Source organism: Toxotes jaculatrix, chromosome 2 (assembly GCF_017976425.1).
Source record: "Toxotes jaculatrix isolate fToxJac2 chromosome 2, fToxJac2.pri, whole genome shotgun sequence".
Taxonomy (NCBI): domain Eukaryota; kingdom Metazoa; phylum Chordata; class Actinopteri; family Toxotidae; genus Toxotes; species Toxotes jaculatrix.
The window spans coordinates 28,407,212-28,426,841 of NC_054395.1; the positions used below are offsets into that span (position 1 = coordinate 28,407,212).

Here is a 19,630-nt window from a genome sequence, read left to right on the forward strand (position 1 = left end):
TTGGAAGCATGTTGGGGAAAAAACTGACCTCTTGCTCCTTGCTCAGACAGATGAATTCCTACTTTTCTGTATACTTTTCAAAGTCTTTCAGTTTCTTCCAATATGAAGCAAGCAAAGTTATCAATGAACTGGTGATGTGGAGGTCAAAAGTATCCAGCTGGTTAAAACTAGGCTAAATTTGGTTTAAAACTTGTATATCTATGTTAAATTATCTGTTGTTTCATTCCCATTTTTTAAATAATTCGTCCTGTAGTTACATCGTGCTTCACATTGAAGTGTACTCATTTAAGCGCTGTTGACACATATCTACCCCTATTCTCCAGTACGTAACCTAGATTTCTAAAAAAACAAACAAACAAACAAACAAACAAACAAACAAACAAACAAACAAACAAACAAACAAATGTAGATCCTTTTTCAACCAATTTAAGCCCAGTTTTAAGTTAGATCTTTAGGCATCTTTTGACCTGGAAATCACTTGAGCAATATTTACTGGATAGTCAGACCCCATTTTCTGCCAGTAGCTAACGTTACTGCTGAACCCAAATGATTGCATGTCCCGTACAAACTCTAGCAGCCAGTCTCTAAATGTTCCCTGGTAAGTCTCTGCTGAGTCTCCAGGGTCCAAGGCTCAAGTTCATGCAGCAGACTGTTTCTCAGTTGTCTCAAACTCTGCGACGTCATTTCTCTCAAATCTTTTTACTTCTTGTTGTGATCATACAGGATGAAACTAATCTGTCACTCCTTGGTCCCAGGATGAGAGATTAAATTTCTCACCTCCAAGCTTTTAGAAAAGATGAAGATTATCCCAGTTCAGTGTTACTCCATTAACTTCCCATGGCTCATTCATGCTACTTACTCCCGGACTGCGTCCTAAGGGGAGACCCTTGGTCCCAGATTGCGCTTCACATTTTACAATCAAGTTCTGACAACCTCTTTTCTTAAAAGGAGTTGCCTGACTCTGTGTCTCCTTCCCATGCTTCTCCTGGCGTAGGTGGTCCTGGGATGAGAACTGATCTCAGGCTGAGCCTTGGTCCCAGACTGCATTTTTAAGTTTAAGAGCCCCTTTTGGCTTAGACAGTTGTCTCATATTCTAATACCTCTTTACTGCCCATCATGCTACTCCTGTACTGTATCCGGGGGCTGACGGCTGATGTCGTCTCCAGAAGCAGGATGGTCTTGCGGAGGCGCCGATCAATAAAGTGCGCATCCCAGGCTGGGTATCGCTTTCTTGGGAGGTCAATCCGGATCACGGGGCCTTCCTGTGCACGGGATGAGGAGGAGGTCCTGTGGAGGAGTGCAGGAGAGGAGGAAGGGGAGGGACGTACCTGGAAGACAGGCAGGCAACTGTCCCTGTCTCTCTCCTTGTCCCTGTCTCTCTCCCCGGGAACCGGCTCCCCTGTGTCTTTAGTCCTGGGGAGAGTCCTGGGAGGACTGGTAATGACCATGTCTGTTTGGGACCCTTGTGATGGGGTGAGGCAGGCATCAATCACTCCCGCCACCCCTCCTGCTCCCACCACGCCCTCGTCCACACACCCTCCCCACTGTGAGCCCAGAACAGGCCCATCAGGGTGCAGCCAGCAGTAGTACACCAACATGAAGAAGGTTCCCAGGGCAAAGCTGCAGGCCACCAGGCACACCACTACCAGGGCATAGGAGTCGGAGGTGTGCGGGCCGCGGTAGGTGTACCAGGCAGCGGTCAGTGCCACGTTCTCAGCCAGTGTCACCGAATAGTAGACCGTCATGCGGAATCGGCTGGGACCTTCTTTGACATTGAACCAACAGAAGATGTAGATTATGCCCACCACCATGTTGTAGATGATCTCCTCCCACTTGGACATGCAAAAGTCGGTCTCGCCTTGGATGATCCAGAAGGTCATGACGCACCTGAAAAACATTAAACAATACTGCAGGAGACTGCATATTGATACTGAGGCAAGGGGACAGTGCAAGAACTATGACACAAATCTCTAAATTTATGCTATTGAGCCTTTTAAATCATCTCCACAAACACAATGAGATGTATATTGTGGCAGGACATCATCAGTTATTTAAAGCTACTACTCCACTCCTCTCACCACTCCCTCTCTCGGCTCCCAGCTTTTAATAACTCTCTTTGCATGAGAAGCTTTCACAGACATATTTACTCAATTTACATATTTACAATTAACCATGTAGCACAATACCCAGGCCTTTTAATTCTGTTCTGCTTTTTAGTTAGCACATTAAAATATTTTCCTTTCTGTTAATCAAGCTGTGAGGTTCTCCACGCAAGATCTGCTGTAGGTTTGAGAAGTTTGAGACTGAGATTGTCACTGGAATGTGTCCTTGTCAGTTAATGGTAAATCTCTTTAAGATTAACATAGAAGGGAGTTTTTCCTCTGTACTGCACATTTAATGTCATTTCAAAGGAATGGGTCTAATACTTCTTCAGGCAGGAAGGAGAGCAGAAAGGTGACAATGTCCAGGCAGAGTGAAGCAAAATGCAGGAGAGAGACTCTTAGCACAGGAAAGACAGGCAGCACGAGATAATGAGACAGGACAGGCTCTGAATTTGAGAGATATTTGCTAATGCTACTGCCATGAGATGGACTGTCTTAAGGCCCTAATTTTGGAAACAGATCGCCTGAATAATTTGTCCTCTGTGTGTAATTATGAACTTAACACTTAACAAATAAAACATTTTGCTGGTTACTAGAATCCAGAGATCAGTTTTTCTCTGATAACCATTAAAAAACATCTAAGAGTCAAATGCTAAGCTTCCCACTGTGGACCCAGACTCTTTGCACCAGGTCACATATGGCGCACCAGTGACTGACGATGAATATGCCGAAGTAGAGCTGGAAGACGGAGGCGAAGAGGGCAAAGGCCACAGTCCTCGCCCCGATGGTGAAGAAGTGCCACAGCATCTGGGCGATCACGGCCTTGTAGGACATTGGCAGCTTGTCATCACGGGAGTCGCGGAGAACCTTCTGGTAGGAGGCGATCATCCAGGCCAGAGAGACCAGGGAGGCTGAGGCTGAGAGACCTGGAGAGACAGATAAAGGAAAGGACAGAGAGAGACAAACAAGAAGAGGAGAAAGAGACACATATAGAAAGACATTTGGGTGACTGGAGAAAATAAAAGAAAGACAACTGGTTAAAAAGCCTAACTGCAAAAAACATGTTCACACACTGACATTTCAAACACCAATATACAATATTTCAGCCACATTCTCTGTAAAACTTTCATACAATCATTTCACCCAAATGTCTCCAACGTGGAGCCGATTGATCAGCTCTCAGCTCACACTATTAATATTGTACGACAGAGTTATAATGTAGCCCGTCAGCTTATCAGAATCAGAATCAGAATCAGAATCAGGTTTATTGGCCAAGTTTGTACATACAAGTTTGTACATACAAACAAGGAATTTGACTCCGGTTTTTCTTCCTCTCCTGCGGTACAACAACAAAGACAACAACAACACACAACCGACGGAACACTAATGGTGCAAAAAGGTGTTGCAGGTGGGTTCTTTGTGTGGCCGTGAGGTGTGAGAAAGTCCTTATCAAACCTGAGGTGTGAGAAAGTCCTTATCAAACCTGCAGTAGAAGGTGTTAAGTTCCTCCTTCCTTATTGCACATATAGGACTATTGACATACTGTATTCATTGTATTTGGCTGTAACAAGAAATAGTGGCAAAGGAAATACCAAAGATATTTTCAAAGTAAACTTAATTCAAGTTCTCGTGGTCTGAAAAACATGACAACTGACCAGACTCTGAAGATGTGGTTGAAAGCTTTGATGAATAGTAAGTTGACCTTGAGTTAAGATTTATTTTGTAATATTTAAAACCAGTTAACATGTGACATAACGTCTCAAAACAGACGAATAAATACTCATTTGACACTAACTGAATCCTAACACCTTTAAAATGCTCACTAGTGATAACTAGTTCATTCAAACTGACCTGAACCAGTTTCATATTGAAGTCAAATGATCGTTAGCCTGCACACGTAACTGTGAGGCTCACCGCGAGCCACCCAGAGCACAGTTTAACACATTAAACATTCATGTGTTTTAATCATGCAGTCTTGTCTCAAATTAGCCATGAATCACACTGAGAAGGCATTAAAATTTGAGCAGAGGAAGAGCTGCTCTGACTTTGCATTTTAATGTAATTTTGATCATTCTAAGTTTTATGAAGAGATCGGGGAGGACGTCAGTGTTCCTCTTATTTAGAAACGTACTATTATTGGACTTTGATATTTACAGAACTGAGATTAGTGTTGTTGAAAAAAAGGTTTATGTTTTGAAGATAACTCCGAGTTGCAGTTTTTTATGCTCCCTGTTTCAGCCTCTGCAGCTGAGAGCTGCTCTTCACATGGAGACCTTTTTTCAGTTTGAATCAAAACAATGTCACAGAACAACTAATGATGAGAGGTTTGTCTTTTACTTTTCTTCTTTGCTTATATCAAATACACTTTATAGTGCACAACTTTTCACTTCTCACTTTTATTTAAAGCATATTCACAATTGCAATACACAAAAATGCCAGTTTATATTTTGTGGTATATATATGGAAGCTGAAAATAAAAGTACTTTCTCACCAGGTAAGCTCCTCAGGATTTCAGCCTGAAATTTTGTTAGTCTAGGTCGATGATGCTTTTTGACTTTTATCCAAAGTAAATAATAAGACTAAAGCCTCTGTTTGTTTACCTGATAACATCATGAAGACAGTCTGACTCAGTGATGCATTATTGGTGGTAACTTTTTCTTTAAAGGTAGTTGTAAACAGTTTGTAGTGGTCTTGGTGTCATATAATCCCTGTTATAACGTCTTTACACCGACTGCCTGTGCACTGTAAACCACTGCATGGTCAGGCACCCAGATACTCTACTGAACCTTCATGTAACCTGAAGCTCTCTGTCATGTCGGGATGTTCGTGCGTGTTTTTTCCTCAGTGTCCCCTCTGTGTGAACTCAGTGAAAACCTCTAAATGCATCAAGCATTTCATGGATCTGGAGTTTTCCAGTATTTCTTAATTTACTTAAATTACTGAGATAATAGTGCTGATGCTCTGCGTGTATTTTTAAAGTAATGCAGCAGAAAAAAAAACCTGGAGACGATAAAAGTATTTGAATCAAAATGCATTAACAATTATTAACACTAACAGGCTCTAAAAGTTGTGTAACTTAATCAAACTGCAGTAGTGAGTCTCTTCAAAGTCCACAGGCAGCAGGAATCAGAAGTTATATCCACAGATTAACAGGCTTACAGACTAACAAGCATGGTGGCGTCCACCATCTGACTCCGGTACATGAGTAAATATGCTGAGCCCCGAAACTCCCAAGTGGTCCCTTTGACATATGGGCTGCAGCTTAGCATGGACAGGAAGTGTCGAGGGCAGAGAGTACGTATGTAAGAGCTGGAGCTGGAAACAGCAGCAGCTGAATCGAGTCGGGTCCACGAGCCTGTGCAGGTTTTACTGAACAGTCTCAGCAGTGAGAGGAAAACATAAACAGCCAGCCACTACCTGCCCTGCTGAAAGGTTTCGTTTGTCAAATGAGTTATAACACGTAGGGATGTGTTGGTTTCATTTCTATGGCTGAAAGTTAGTTTGGTAACATAAAAGGTGAGTAGGCGACTCACACTATTATTGAATAGCTTACCCTGATTTCATTTCCTTTGGCTGCTTCTTGTTTTATCCACTTTATCCAGTCTTTTCTAACCACTTGAAAATCCTCTTTTCTTGTTTAATTCTCATTCCATTTTGTGTTTCAATCGCTTTGTAACAACTGTGTAAAAAAAGTGCAGCACAGATGAAATTTATTATAATTGTTTTCACAACAGAGGAAAAAAAAAACAATGCAGCTTAATTCACTTCTCTGTTCATCATTATGTTTCAAAAACTGCAAAATGTTGCTCAACGTGCCACTGCTCGTCCTGAAAGTGAGCCCCTTCAGTAAATAATGATTTCGCCATAAAGCGTATGGACAAACGGCAGAGATGTGGATTATGCTTTTAACTTTTGTTGATACTGTTGGAACTGAAATCTGAATTGACCTCAGCCAATGAACCCAGTGAACAACCACCTCCTGCTGATTGAACCCACCTGAGTTTACAAATCAAACCAAAGTCATGACCGGCTTCCTGGACCACAGCTTGAGAAAACAAACCAAAGCAGTTACACAAGAAGTGAACCCAAAACAAAGAGGATTATGGGCAGAAAGTGACAGATGCAGTTTGTTATGCTTGGAAAACCCAGCAAATCCCAACATTTGGAGAAACTGGAACCAGCAAATGTCTGGGATTTGTACTAAACAGATGACTTGAATGATTAATTGGCTGCATTGATAGATGATTCATTTGATTGAGTGAGTTATGAAATAATCAATGATCCTGATCAGTACGAACATAATAGCAGGCCACATGGGAGAGTGCGCACATTTAAAGACACAAACACATATTAACTTATTAACAGACTGCCAGTATGAAAAAAAATGTGAGAGAATTTCTCACATGTTGCTTGTGTGTGTGTTGTAGTGTTTGTTTTTTGCACTGTGTTTTTGTGCAGTTTAACATGTGTCTGACACTTGACTTCTGTGCTGCCAGGTATGTGTGTGTGTGTGTGTGTGTGTGTGTATGCATGGGTGTGTGTGAGTGAGTGTATGTTCAGAGCAGATATCAGTAGCAGAGTCTATGCTTTATTCATGCACCACTTACAAGGAGCAGATGGGCTTTTGATGAATAAAACAAAACATACACTCTATCTCTCTCTCTCCCTCTCTCTCTCTCTCTCTCCCTCTCTCTCCCCCCCCTCTCTCTCCCTCTCTCTCGCTCTCTCTCTTTCTCTAATAATCAGAAATGACAGCTGATAAAATCCAATTAAACAGATTCCAATAAAATCTGAGGAGATAACGAGCAATTTTCTTAAAGGTTAATTCCAGTTTATTACAACTTGGGTCTTAATTTCATCAGTAATAATCACATCACACTCACAACCTTTAAAACTTGGCTCTGGACAGACACAGTGACGTGGTTAAAAAAAAACACCAGCCGTCACATACTGACTTCCTGCTTCAGATTTTTGAACTACTTCACTGTGAGTCGTCTGGACACGTTTGCCTTTGAATTAGAGATACTGGATCAGCTGTTTCCTGGTAACATGTGGAGAACAGTGTTATCACAACCAATAGGATCAAAACTGTGAAAATAAAACCCAACTTTCAACAAACAGAATTATCCTTCAGTTCCATCAGTTCAGATGAGAAACAAGGCAACAAAGCACATTTCTCCGTTTCTCTGATGTGTCACAGCTTTTCCGGTGAAGGAAGAACAGCATCTCTCTCACCTTGCAGAGGGAGGACGGTGTTTCCGTGGATCATGATGCTCAGCTGGAGGACGAGCTGAGGCGCCGACTTAAGGAAGGCCTCCAGGAGGCGGAGCATGGTGATGTCAGCACTCTCAAACATCAGCCGCCAATGGAAGTGGCGGCGGGGCCCATTGCCGTGCCAACGGCTCTGGGCGCCCAGGTAGAGGGCGTGGCTGTACCTGAGGGCCACAGACAGAGAGAGAGAGGTTTAGAATAGTGCTGCATGTCCCTTTATCTGCCTTCAGATTCTGTCCTGGAGATTTTCAACCCTTAAAAGATGAATTCAGACACTGTTCTTTGTGCTCACTGTTTTTTTTTTTTTTTTTATTAATTATTGCTCTGCAACATTTTGATAAGTCTGATCTTAAGGTACGAAAAGCATTTACAAATATTTAAAATACATACAGTGGTCAATACGTTTGTGGTTTAAGGTAGGAGGAGGTGACTTACACAGCTCTACGCATGCATGTGCACTTTAGCTGTTTGAGTGATTATGCTGAACAAACTCTGCATAATCACCATTTTCTCAAGCACCGCCTGAGAAAATGGACAACATCGGCCTCCGTGCAGTCATTCGCTCTGCGGTCTCAGGGGTTTATCACTCAAGGAGGTCCTTGTCCTGATTTGATCTGATTCGGCATCTTCAGACTACAGCCGCCTCCCTGAGATGAAGAAGGAGCTCAGCGGTCGCCATTTTGACAGTGAGAAATATGTTGAAAAAATAAATGTGCTTGGTTTTCTGACTCCTTCTTCCTTAGGCCACGAACTTATCAATCATCCATTGTATCTCAGAATGATGGTCATATGCACCAAACTGAAAAATCATTGGCTGTAACCCCTGAAACAGTACGTGTGTCCTCAGAAAACAACAACGTGAATATAAATCACAGGCGTCAACAACTGGAATGCAAACAAATTATGACGAACAGGCAGTCATAACCTTTTTGGTGCTCTGTCAGTTAAATAAGATAAGTAGATAAAAGAGAAACTGGATGTAATTTGGGTAAACTGACCCTTTAAAAAACCTATCTAACTAACTATCCGCGCCTTAAAGAGAAAGAGAGGCCATTTTGCTTGTGGTGGATAAAAATATTTGATTTTCCAGCACAACATATAATTTTGCAATTTGTTTTTTTTTTCATTTTGCAGATTTACATCTTTTTCTCATTTCTCAGTTACAGCTCATATATTTCTAGGCACTGTGCACACTCTGACCTCCTTAAAAACAGCGAGCACACAGGGAGTAATCATTTATTTAAAAGTGAAAAACACTGTAACAGTTAGGGGGGGTTTGTTTGGGCATCATTAAGGCAGCGTAGGTGTATCAGCAAAGCTGAAGCTCGCTCAGTTTTACTTGTATGTTTTAGAGCGGCAATCTTCACTTGAGAAACTCAGCTGGTGTAAACACAAACAAGAACAAGGATACAACACGTTTGAAAACACGTTTGAAAAGCTAAATGACATGTTTCAGGAGAAAATGTGAGCCCTCATCCCGAAGTTCTCCTGGGAGGAAAACACACCAGAGTGTTGTGTGTTTCTCCAGGGAAACATCTTCACCCTCAGCTGTCACTGTTCAGCTCCGACGCGTTTTTGTTTTGTTGTTTTTCTGGTGTCGGGGAAGGTACTGGTCTCAAGTTTGCAGTGGGTCATCTCGCGCATGGTGGATCGAAGCTCTATTTTCTTTTTTTTTGTTTTGTTTTTGTTTTATTTAAAGAAAAACTGATGTGAGGAAAGGAGCAGCAGGGTTGTTCAAAGATCTGTGACACTTCTGTTTGTTGGAGGTTTAATGTTCACCTGCTGGTGCAGCAGCAGACACCGAGGCATTAAAGTCGGAAAGTTGTCATAAAGTCAGGTTTATTAGAAAAACAAGAAAACTTTCTGGAAAACTGCTGTTTATGAAACTGTGAGTGTTAGAAGGCAGAAACTGTTTTACACTGAACATGAACAACGTGAACCTAAAATTTGCTGTTTATTTAGAAATAAAGGCTCTAACGAAGTATGTGTTAAGCTAAATATGGCGTTATGTGACTGCTGTTGTTTAAAATGGAAGAACATGTGTTAACTTTGTCTAAAGGATGCTGGATAAACCTGAGTGGTTGCCAGATCACTGCAAAAAATAAACTTCATTTTTGAGATTAACTTGAGCCCTTACGACAAATAAAGGTGCAGTGAGTTGCAATGTTTTTTTGCCACTTGTTTCAAGAAACTTTCAATTTTTGGGATGTAATTATAAACAGAAATGACCTGATAAGATGGAGATTTTTAACAGTGATGAACAAAGGGACATGAAATTATATTTTTAAAAACTCATCACTGGCCACCTTCACCTCTTCAGGCCTAAGTTTCAGTGTGTATGGGAGGAAGGACTGATGCATCATGGGAGAAGAGGACGGCAGACAGTAGTAGTAGTAGTACAGCAGGACAGACAGGTTGTGGAAGAGAAATGAAGCTCGCTGGAGGAAAAGTGAGATGAGACTTCCTGCGCTTCTGCATCCCAAAGCAGATTTTAAATAGAGGGGTAAAAATAACCCAGCAGTGTATGCACACACACACACCTACACACACACACACACCTACACACCTACACACACACACACGTCAGCATATATGACGATTTTCAAGCCTGCAAGATACAGACAAGCATGGATACACCCGTGTATGTGGACGCACAAATGCAACAAACAACATTCCTACACAGCTAAAACACACAGATACACAAGATTTATGTCATGCGCGCACACACACACACACACACACACACACACACACACACACACACACACACACACACACACACACACAGTGACAGACAGGCAGCAAGGCCAACGAGGCAGTCTGGAAATCTGTAGCTCTGCAAATAATTTGCTGGCCAAGCACTGCCGCCACTCCTCCATTCAGTTGCTATGTCTCTCTCTCTCTCTCTCTCTCTCTCTCTCTCTCTCTCTCTCTCTCCATCTCCACCTCTGTAACTCTCTATTAGTCTGTCTGTGTTTGTCTTTCACTCATTTATCTCTTTCATATTTAATTTCCTTGTCTTTCTCTTTTTCGTTTGTTTTGCTTTCCTCTGCTGTTTTTCTGTCTTCTTCTTTTCTTCTTTTTAATCTAGTACCATCCTGATGTCAAAATAAAACATTATGATCAAATACAAAAACACAAAAACACAAAAACAGACAAAGACATTGTTTCCTCTGTTGAATACAGCTGATGTCTAAATCTTGATTTAACTTTTTCTAACAGTGTGTGTTTTATTCTTCCATCCTTCTTTTTGGATCTGTGTTGGTAGGTTTCACTGTCTCTTTCATCCTCTACCTTTTTTCAGTATTACTTCTTCTGTCTTTCTCACTCAATTTATCTTCATCTTCATGTTTTCTTTCTCTCATTCTCTTTTTTTCTGCCTCCTTTCCTTTGTTTGGTGTCTCTCATTTTGTTCCTCTCTCAATCCAATTTCATGCAGCTATTGTCTTTCTCTCTTCTTTCTCTCTCTTTCTCTCTCTCTCTCTTTCTCTCCATCCAATTTATTTTGTTCTTCCCTCAGGCGTTCTCTCTGCCTCGAGCTTCCAATCTATCAAATCTATATGAATCCTCTCCTCCTCCACTCTACTCCTTCCTCCATCACTCCTCTTTTCTCTTCCCCTCGATGCTTTACACTCATCTTTATCCTCCTTTGTCTCCTCTCCTCTTCTCTCCTCTCCACCAAAAACTCTACTATCTACAAGGCCACAGTTGGACCGCTGAGACCCTGGGCATTTGTGAAAAGAGCTTGTGTGTGTGTGTGTGTGTGTGTGTGTGTGTGTGTGTGTGTGTGTGTGTGTGTGTGTGTAGAGTCTTAGAGATTTGCTGCCAAGTCTGATGGTGAACCAAGAATGAACCCAAGGAGAGGGGACTGGCACGCAGAGAAATTAAAACGTTAACACAAACTTCATTTAAATTTCTGTTAAATGAATGTTACTGGTCAGGGGATCAAACACAGCGATCAGCAGCAGAAAACGAGACAGAGGCACAGATTTGTAATTTAACTGGAATCACCAGAAGTAGCAGCAGCTCTTTTAAGATTAGTTCAGTCCCATCAGGACGCAGTGAAAACTCACAACATGAGAGAATTTTCAGAGGTATTTCAGAAAGAGAAGGGTGCAGTGTGAGCCGTTTTTTGGTGTTATTTTACAGTAATAAACACAGTAAAGTCAGTGAGGAAAAATCAAATGTCTGTAAAACTCACTGATTAATTTATGAACGGTTCCAGTAACAGGAACAGTGCAGACGGCTGCATTTTAAATGTGGCTGGTTTGCTCACTGAGCTGACTGTCTGGGAAGCAGAGCGTTCAGCGTTGCTTAAGAACATTTTTGCCCTGTATTTGGTTCTGTCAGGAAATGTTTAATCCCAGGTCTGGACAAGCTTCCAACAAGCTCCGCAAATCAAAAGGTTAGAGGTGGTTCAGAGCTCGGGGCTCGTTGAAAGTGAAATTAAACATTGAAGATGAGGATTCCCTGAAACAACTGATGCCTTGTGCACAACAACCCTTGCATGGTGTGTTGCTCTTATGCAGCAGACTGCAGTGTTTCAAATTGTTGCTGGGTCTTAACTCTTTGTGTAACAGAGGTTTGTGGGTGTGTGTGAGAGAGAAAACAAAACACAGGAACCGTGCAGTAAGCCTCAGGGAACATGTTCAACAGTTTGGCGACAGTGTCTTTGCCTGCAAAGTCAGGCCCATAAAGAAATGGCTTTCCCAGTTTGGTGCGGAAGAACCACAACAACAACGACAACGACAACAACAACAACAACCTCACCCAACGCCTTTGGGATGAGCTGGAACAGCAGACAGTGAACCAGGTCTTATTACTCAACACCAGTGTTGGACATCACTACTGCTCTTGTAGCTGAATGGGATGAAATCTCTGCAACCGTGGTTCTAAAATCTTCCCAAAGCAGAGCAGGCTGCTATAAGGGCAGACGAATGCCCATTGTTTTGGAATGAGACGTGTCACATATGGAGGGAAAGTAGCTGCAGCTGTGCAGTGTGTATCACCCTGTCTGAGACTTTAATGGTGTCTCGTGAGCATTTCCATTTTTTATAATGATGATCATTATTACAACAACCACTGTCACTGCCAAGGCATCAACTCACAGGCCACAAATTTCTCATCATTACGGCTCATTGACTCGAAATTGATCAGCAGACGCACATCCAGGTTGCCGCAAACAAAGGTCAGGAAACAGATATCAGAGTCAGCTGTAATTAATGGTTTGTTTACCTGAAGGAACAAATGGGACCAATAATAACTATGATGATAATGGAAGTGGACAGTTGGCACCAGGAGGTTGTTATCTTAAACCACGATTAATTTTATATGTACTGACTACGAGACTAATGGCATCTCAGTATTGTTTCTGATGTTGCATCTTAACCACAGCACCATCGCTCACGGTCGGGCCGTTACTGTAAATCCTCCATCGACGAGGGAAAGGCGAGAACAGGAAGGAAGCAGAAACAGACAGGAGGGGAAACAAGTGTTTATTAATAACTCGTCCCCGCTGTTGATCAAAGGCTCGGCTGGAGTTCTGACCCTCCCCCTCATCAGTCTCCACGGCGATAAATTGGTACTAGCACCAGGCTTTTAACAAGCCGCTGATCTGTTAGCTTGACACGCTCGCACACACACACACACACACACACACAGCAAATTTCTATATGTCCTGAAAATCCTTCAGCTGTGAACAGGAGAGAGAGAGAGAGAGAGAGAGAGAGAGAGAGAGAGAGAGAGAGAGAGAGAGAGAGAGAGAGAGAGAGAGAGAGCTCTTTAACCTTCATCACTTGTCTGAAGAGACCCTCAACCTGGCCATTATCACGCCAGCAATCAGTGACATTTATTGCCTCTGTGTGTGTGTGTGTGTGTGTCCGTGTACACTCCATGATCAAATGTCTCTTATGAAACACAAAGTGCTGGTTCTCTCCTCTGATTGGTTGAGTCACTGTGCTTGGAAGCTTTTGTGCTAAAGCTAAAAAAAAAAAAAAAAAAAAAGAATAAATGCTGAGGTGCTTTTGGCCACTTTCCAGCTCGACTGGAAGATGTGACGTTTTCGTTTGACTTCCTTCTTTCTAAATTCTGGCCTCAGACCAGCAGCTCGCTCTGGGTGACGGTGCCATGTTCGAGCTGCTGAGCTGAAGTTACAGCCAAGTTCTGCAACTGTTGAAAAAAGATTCACATGCACACACATTTAAATGTTAGCATGTAGTAGGGTTTTAGGACACACACCCGTGGGGAACTGCACTATGTGTTAGCATGGAGCACGAGAGCCAATCATCTACAGAGACACGCGGATGTTTCTGGTGTCCGTTAACAGTGAAGTTTAACTTTGTCTCTGGTCTCTGCAACATGTGCTGCATGTACAATAACTACAGAATTTAACATAGCAAAACAAATAAGGAAAATCTGCCGTTTCGTAATTAGCGGGACTGGGACGTCTCATACTTTGTGATTTATGGATGATTTGTTTTTACCTGGAAACTGTAACACAGCTGGTGAATATTTAAATATGCAGCGGTGATACGGAGCCGCACGGGCATATGTTACTGTGCTTACATGTCAGAGCACGAGCAGCCCCCCCCCCCCCCCCCCACACACACACACACACACACACACACACTCCACCCCTGCCCAGCGGCAGAAACAAAAAGCCCCCTGCAGTGGGTGGATGGAGGTTAGAACAGTCAGCCTCCTGCTAGTCTGTGAATAATGCAGCTGTCAAAAAGCTCAAAATTAAACACATTGAATACACACAGGACAGCCCTGGGCTCTGCTCCTCTCTCCAGCAACGCACACACACACAGGCAGACATGCATGTACGCTGCATACACACAAGCAAAAAACACACGCACACATTTACATGCAGGCGGACACACACAGCCAACTATAATCCAATAACCAGACGCATTTATACATGGAGGAAAATGAACACAGCTGCACACGCACAGAACTAAAAGTTGTGCTTAAATGCAACTTATTGTGCTTTTCCTTATTAATGCATGTATGTATGATTTATGTTTGGTTTGTAAAGGTATGAACAGGAGGAGTGATTACAGCAAGAAAAACATGTTTCAGTGCTCATGAGGGCACCGGACTGAAGAAATGTGAACCTGTCCTTTAACTGGATCTCTTTCTGAATCTGAGCAGATCAGAAACTGTGGACCTGTGGAGAAAACTGTGCGAGCAAGTAAATTCAACTCCTCACGGGCCCTGACAGGCTCCCAGAAGAACTCTGAAAAGATTTCATGACCCGTGGACCCAATTTCCAGTTCCTATAAGGTATTCAGGTTCCCTGGGATTTATATCCACCCATACATCTGTGTACTGAGTCTGGAGAGAGCAGCGAGGTTGAGCCACAAACAGTGAGCGAGTGTTTGTATGGAAGCCCACACAGAGCAGAAATAATGTCTCTTCTCTGTCTGTGTAGAGCTCAGCTGTCAACACCGACCTACTTAGACTGCCACACTGAGAAAGCCAGCACTGAGAGAGGAGGCTGTGAGATTATGGGAGAGTGTGAGGGGAGGAGAGAAGGAAGAGCAGAGGAGAAGAAGAAGAAGATGCAGGGGAACCAAGCCGAAAAGGAAGAGGTAAAACGAGAGTAAAAGAGGGAGAAATGTGTCCTTCTGTGTCTGCATGAGATTGTGTGTGTGTGTGTGTGTGTGTGTGTGTGTGTGTGTGTGTGTGTGTGTGTGTGTGTGTGTGTGTGTGTGTGTAGGAAAGAAAAAAGAAAGTGAGATGAGGAAAAAGTGAAAGAGCAATGGAGAGAAAGACACAGCAAAAGTTGTGTGTATTTGAATGCATGTCCTGCGTGTGTGTGTTCGTCTGTGTGTGTGTGTATGTACGTATGTGTGTGTGTGTGTGTATAACAGAGGTGAACGAGCATTGATCGCTGCTGCCAAGCTCCTGACGAGATAAGATCACGCCGAGCGCTGAAGTGTTTAATTGGGAATTGTGTGTGTGTGTGTGTGTGTGTGTGTGTGAAGCAGGTGATGTTATCACTTAACTCAAGGGCTCAAGTTTGATCCTTTATCTGTCCTCCTCTCTCCCTCTCTCTCTCCCTCTCTCTCTCTCATGCATCCGTCATTCGGAGGTTGCAAAATTCAAAGCCGTCGTTTTGTTGTGAAAAGACTTCAAGGAGAAAACGAGGAGGAGGAGGAGAGGAAACAGGAGCAGAGGGAGATATACAGGTTATGGGGAGAAGTAATCAAAAGAAGTTAATGAGGAGGAAAGAAACAAGAGGAAGAAGGAGAAAGTAAAAAGGAGAGGAGAGCAGAGGAGGGGAGAGGAGGTGGTATAAAAACAGAGAGGAGGAGGAAAAACAGAAAAGGTGGGAAGAAAGGAGAGAAAATGAACAAAGGGAAAGAAAAGGTCAGTAAAAGAAGAGAAGAAAGGAGGAAAATAAGGCATTTAAATGGATAAAGGGAAAGGAAAAGAAAAATGGATAAGGGCAAAGGAAATGAAAGGACATTAAGCAAAAGGACAGGAAGGGAAAGAAGAGCAGAAAGGAGGAGGAGAGGACAAGGGAGGAGAAAAGAGAGGAAAGGAAATCAAATAAAAGAATGAAATAAAAAAAGTTGAGGGAAAAGAAATAAAGCCAAAGGAAAGCAAAAGAAAATGTATGGAAAGTGAAGAAAAGAAAAGAACAAGGAAAAGGAAATGAAAAGAAAGAAAAGGGAAAGGAAAGGAAAAGAAAAGGAAAAGAAAGAAAAGGAAAAGGAAAAGGCAAGGAAAGTAGAAGACTGGCTAAAAAGAAAACAAGAAAAAGGGGACTGAAGGGAGGAAAGGGACATCAAATGGAAAAGGAAGTGAGGATAGAAATCAAATAAGCTCACTAACAGCCCGGAAAGAGGACGAGACGGAAGAAAAAAGAGAAGATGAGGTCAGAGAAAAGGAGGGAGAGCACAGAAGAGGAGGAGGGAAGGATGACAAGGCTGTAAGGACTAGAAAAAAATGCCTGGTAAGATGAAGAGGTGGTAAAAAGAGATGAAAAGAGGTGAAGAGGAGCAGAGAGGTGAGGAGATTCATGGCGTGAAGAAAAGGTAATGAAGGGAGGGAAGAAAAGGTAATGGAGAGAGAGAAAAGAGGGATGGAGGAGGAGATGATCGGTGAGCTGCTGCCTGCGCTGATCAATCACTGTTTATGGAATGATCAGAGAGAGAGAGAGAGAGAGAGAGAGAGAGAGAGAGAGAGAGAGAGAGAGAGGAGGGTGGATGGAGAGAAATAACTGACAGTGGGCCAGTGAAAGAGAGATGGATGCTGACACTTAAATACTTATTTCTCTCTCTGTCTCTCTTCCTTTTCCAGTTTGTTTGTCTCTTTCTTTTCTCCCTGTCTTCCTCTCCGTTCATTCTGTTTTTCTTTCTCTTTCATACATCGGTTTGAAAGTCGTGCTGACTCATGAAAAAAATGGAAGAGTCGTGTCCATGAACAGAAATGAATAGATTAAGTTTGGTGAACTGCAGAGTGAGAGGGTTAAACGTGCTGTTGTTGATTTCATAACACAATGTAAAGTCTCAGGCCGAATCCATCATCAGGGTTATTTTCTCAGACTTCAGAAGCTGAGGACTGAGGGGACAAATAACTGAGGACTGAAGGGACAAATAACTGAGGACCGAAGGGACAAATAAGACGAAAGAACCCTGCTCCCAAACAAAACTCTGCAAAACGAGAGGCTGAGTGACGGAGGTTGAATGTCATGAGTCAGCCATCTTTCTTCTGTTTATTTTGTTCACTTCGTTTGATTCTTTCTTTCTTTCTTCCACTCTTCCATCTGCCTTCTTTCTTTCCTTTTCATTTGTCCTTCCTTCCTTTCTTCATCTTTCTCCACCATCTTCTGCGATCTTGGCCACGCTCCCTCCTCCCCTCTCGTCTCTTCCTCGCTGTGTCTCCACAGATTTTGAAGGTCGTTACTTTCAGAACATTTAATCACAGCAGGAAACTGAGTTTCTGCTCGGCCTCCTGCAGTGAAGGGTCAGCCCAAAAAATTTCAACAGTCATTCCCAGTTTTCAACAGATGAAATAACTGCTGCTCCCGTTCAGCTTGTCCAGGCTTCCTCTGCAGCTCACTGAGCAGAGCGGGATGTTACCTCTGCCCGAGCCGAGGGTTCGATTCCTGCCGCGGCTCGACGAGGTTTATTAAAAATAGTCCTTTTTCTTTTTAATCGCATTCATCTAAATGCTGATTGTACAAACTGCCGTACATGAAAAGGGCAGGAATGGGGGAAAAAAAAAAAAGTTTAATTAATCTCACAAGGGTCCAAAAGAATTAAAAAGATAAAACATTAAATTAGAAGGTAGAGAGTAACACATGAAAGGCAAATTACTTCACACAAAAAAAGCCGGTTTTTAAAAGTAAGTTTTAAGAAAATATTTAAACCCTGACGCTCCTTTAACTTTCACAACCAAAGCCTTAATGCTGAAACTGTTGTGTATGATTATATAATCCTCGCTCTAAACTTATTTCTATTCCATTTCTTTCTTTGTTTTCTCTGGCCTGACTTCCCCAAAACAAACACATGCTGATATTCACTTAACTTCCAGGTAGAAAAGTCACCTGAACTCTGTTGTCTGTGCCTCTTATAATTTTTTTTCATTTAGTAAAAGCTGCTTCACAAACTGAAAACATCAAGTTCATGTTTTGTTAGTATTTGTAAAAAGGCGTCCTGAGGGATGAAATGATTAAAAAAGCTTTTCAGGTTGTCGAGTTGACTTTTCTTTTCGTTGACACGCAGACTCCAGGGGCACTGAGGAGTGAAACACTATTCATTATACTCAAACAGTGTTTTTTTTTGCTGTAAAATGGCAGGAATTTCATGAAGCTGCAGGTCCTGAGGGTCGGGCCGTCGTTTGCTTGTTTTTTTTCTGTGTTTCTTTGCTTCGTGGTGTGAGCAGTTAGCCTAATAATCAGACCAGCAGTGGTTATTATCTGAATCTGGACCGTGTCTGTGAAGATTCTCAGTCATCCAGGTCATGGTTATCTAAGAAGAGTTGAATCGAGGACAGCTGGACTTGGCCGTAGTTCTTGAGAGTTGCAACAACTTGTGCCGCTGTGTCTCATCCACACTGGTCACCACCATCATGTAGCTTGCTGGCTCTATTTCACATTTTTAGAAGAATTTTGTTTTTTTACTCACTTTATTATACTTTTACATTCTCTTGGAGCAGCATCTAGGGGTCCTTAGAGGAATTGCAGCTGGTGCATACATCCATCAACGGTGGTGTCAATTTAGTTTCGTTATTTCAGAGATTTTGTTGAAACATAGTTAGTATAGATTTGTTAAAAATTCTTAGGACTGCAGGTCGAAGCAGTTTGTCTTCTGAGGGTGACACAGAGGAGGAAATAAAAATGGTGGGTTGTTGACAGATCAAAATCCGTCATATGTGTGTGTGTGTGTGTGTGTGTGTGTGTGCATATGGGTGTGTGGTGTCTAGGTCTCGCTGTCCAATATAGCTGTTCTCCACACGCCGCTGCCATGGTTACGCAGGGATATGAAGCACCACGGAAACAAACAGAGAGATGTTTGAGCACGCTCACTGCTGATCACCTGGCTGTCGCTCTCTCTCGCACAAAGACACACACACACACACACACACACACGACCGTGCAGCATCTCTGGAACTACCTTTACAAGTGATACAGATGCACACACAGACACACAAATATAGTGTACACTAATTCTGCAGCTGCTATTAAGTCAGCACCTGCTGTCTCACACGCACACAGGCGCACACAGGCGCACACGCACACACACACGCACACACACACACACACACACACACGCGCGCACACACACACCAGCTATAAATATCCATGTGCCACTCAAAGTGAATCAGTTGTCTATCCCCAAGCTGCTGTCCCACATAGCCACTCAACTGAGCTGTGTGTGTCAGTTTGTGTGTGTGTGTGTGTGTGTGTGTTAGGGGAGAGGGAGTGTGTGTGAGAGTGAGGAAAGTGTTATTTTAAGCCGTGTGTTTGAACGAGGGGTAGAAATCCAGGGAGAAGAAGAAAGAGAGAGCATGTCTGTGTGCGTCAGAAGAACTGTGTGTATGTTTTATGGCTGCGATGTGTATTTGTGTGTGTCAGAGCAAACACTTAGTCCCCTGCGGCTGATGCAGGCACCCCTTGGGCCAATCAGTAACGAGTAAACAAACGCAGCACTCCCCCTCGGGCCAATCAGAGCGGCTTTAGGAGAGCCAGGAGGAACTCAGAACGAGACTGAAGATGCTCTGAAGTTTCAGATAAACTATTT

General features: G+C 42.7%; 1 protein-coding gene across 1 annotated transcript in view; it reads right to left on the minus strand.

Annotated features, from left to right (window-relative positions):
* Positions 1-1,073: 1,073 nt before the first annotated feature.
* The window catches only part of LOC121194990 (XK-related protein 7-like), a 53,685-nt gene continuing 35,128 nt past the window's right edge, over positions 1,074-19,630 (minus strand). Inside the window, exons 2-4 of the mRNA XM_041058145.1 lie at positions 7,338-7,537; positions 2,809-3,028; positions 1,074-1,887 (exon numbers count right to left, since the gene is read on the minus strand). Of these exons, the coding sequence (XP_040914079.1) occupies positions 1,074-1,887; positions 2,809-3,028; positions 7,338-7,537 (1,234 nt within the window). The remainder of the gene's footprint in view (positions 1,888-2,808; positions 3,029-7,337; positions 7,538-19,630) is intronic.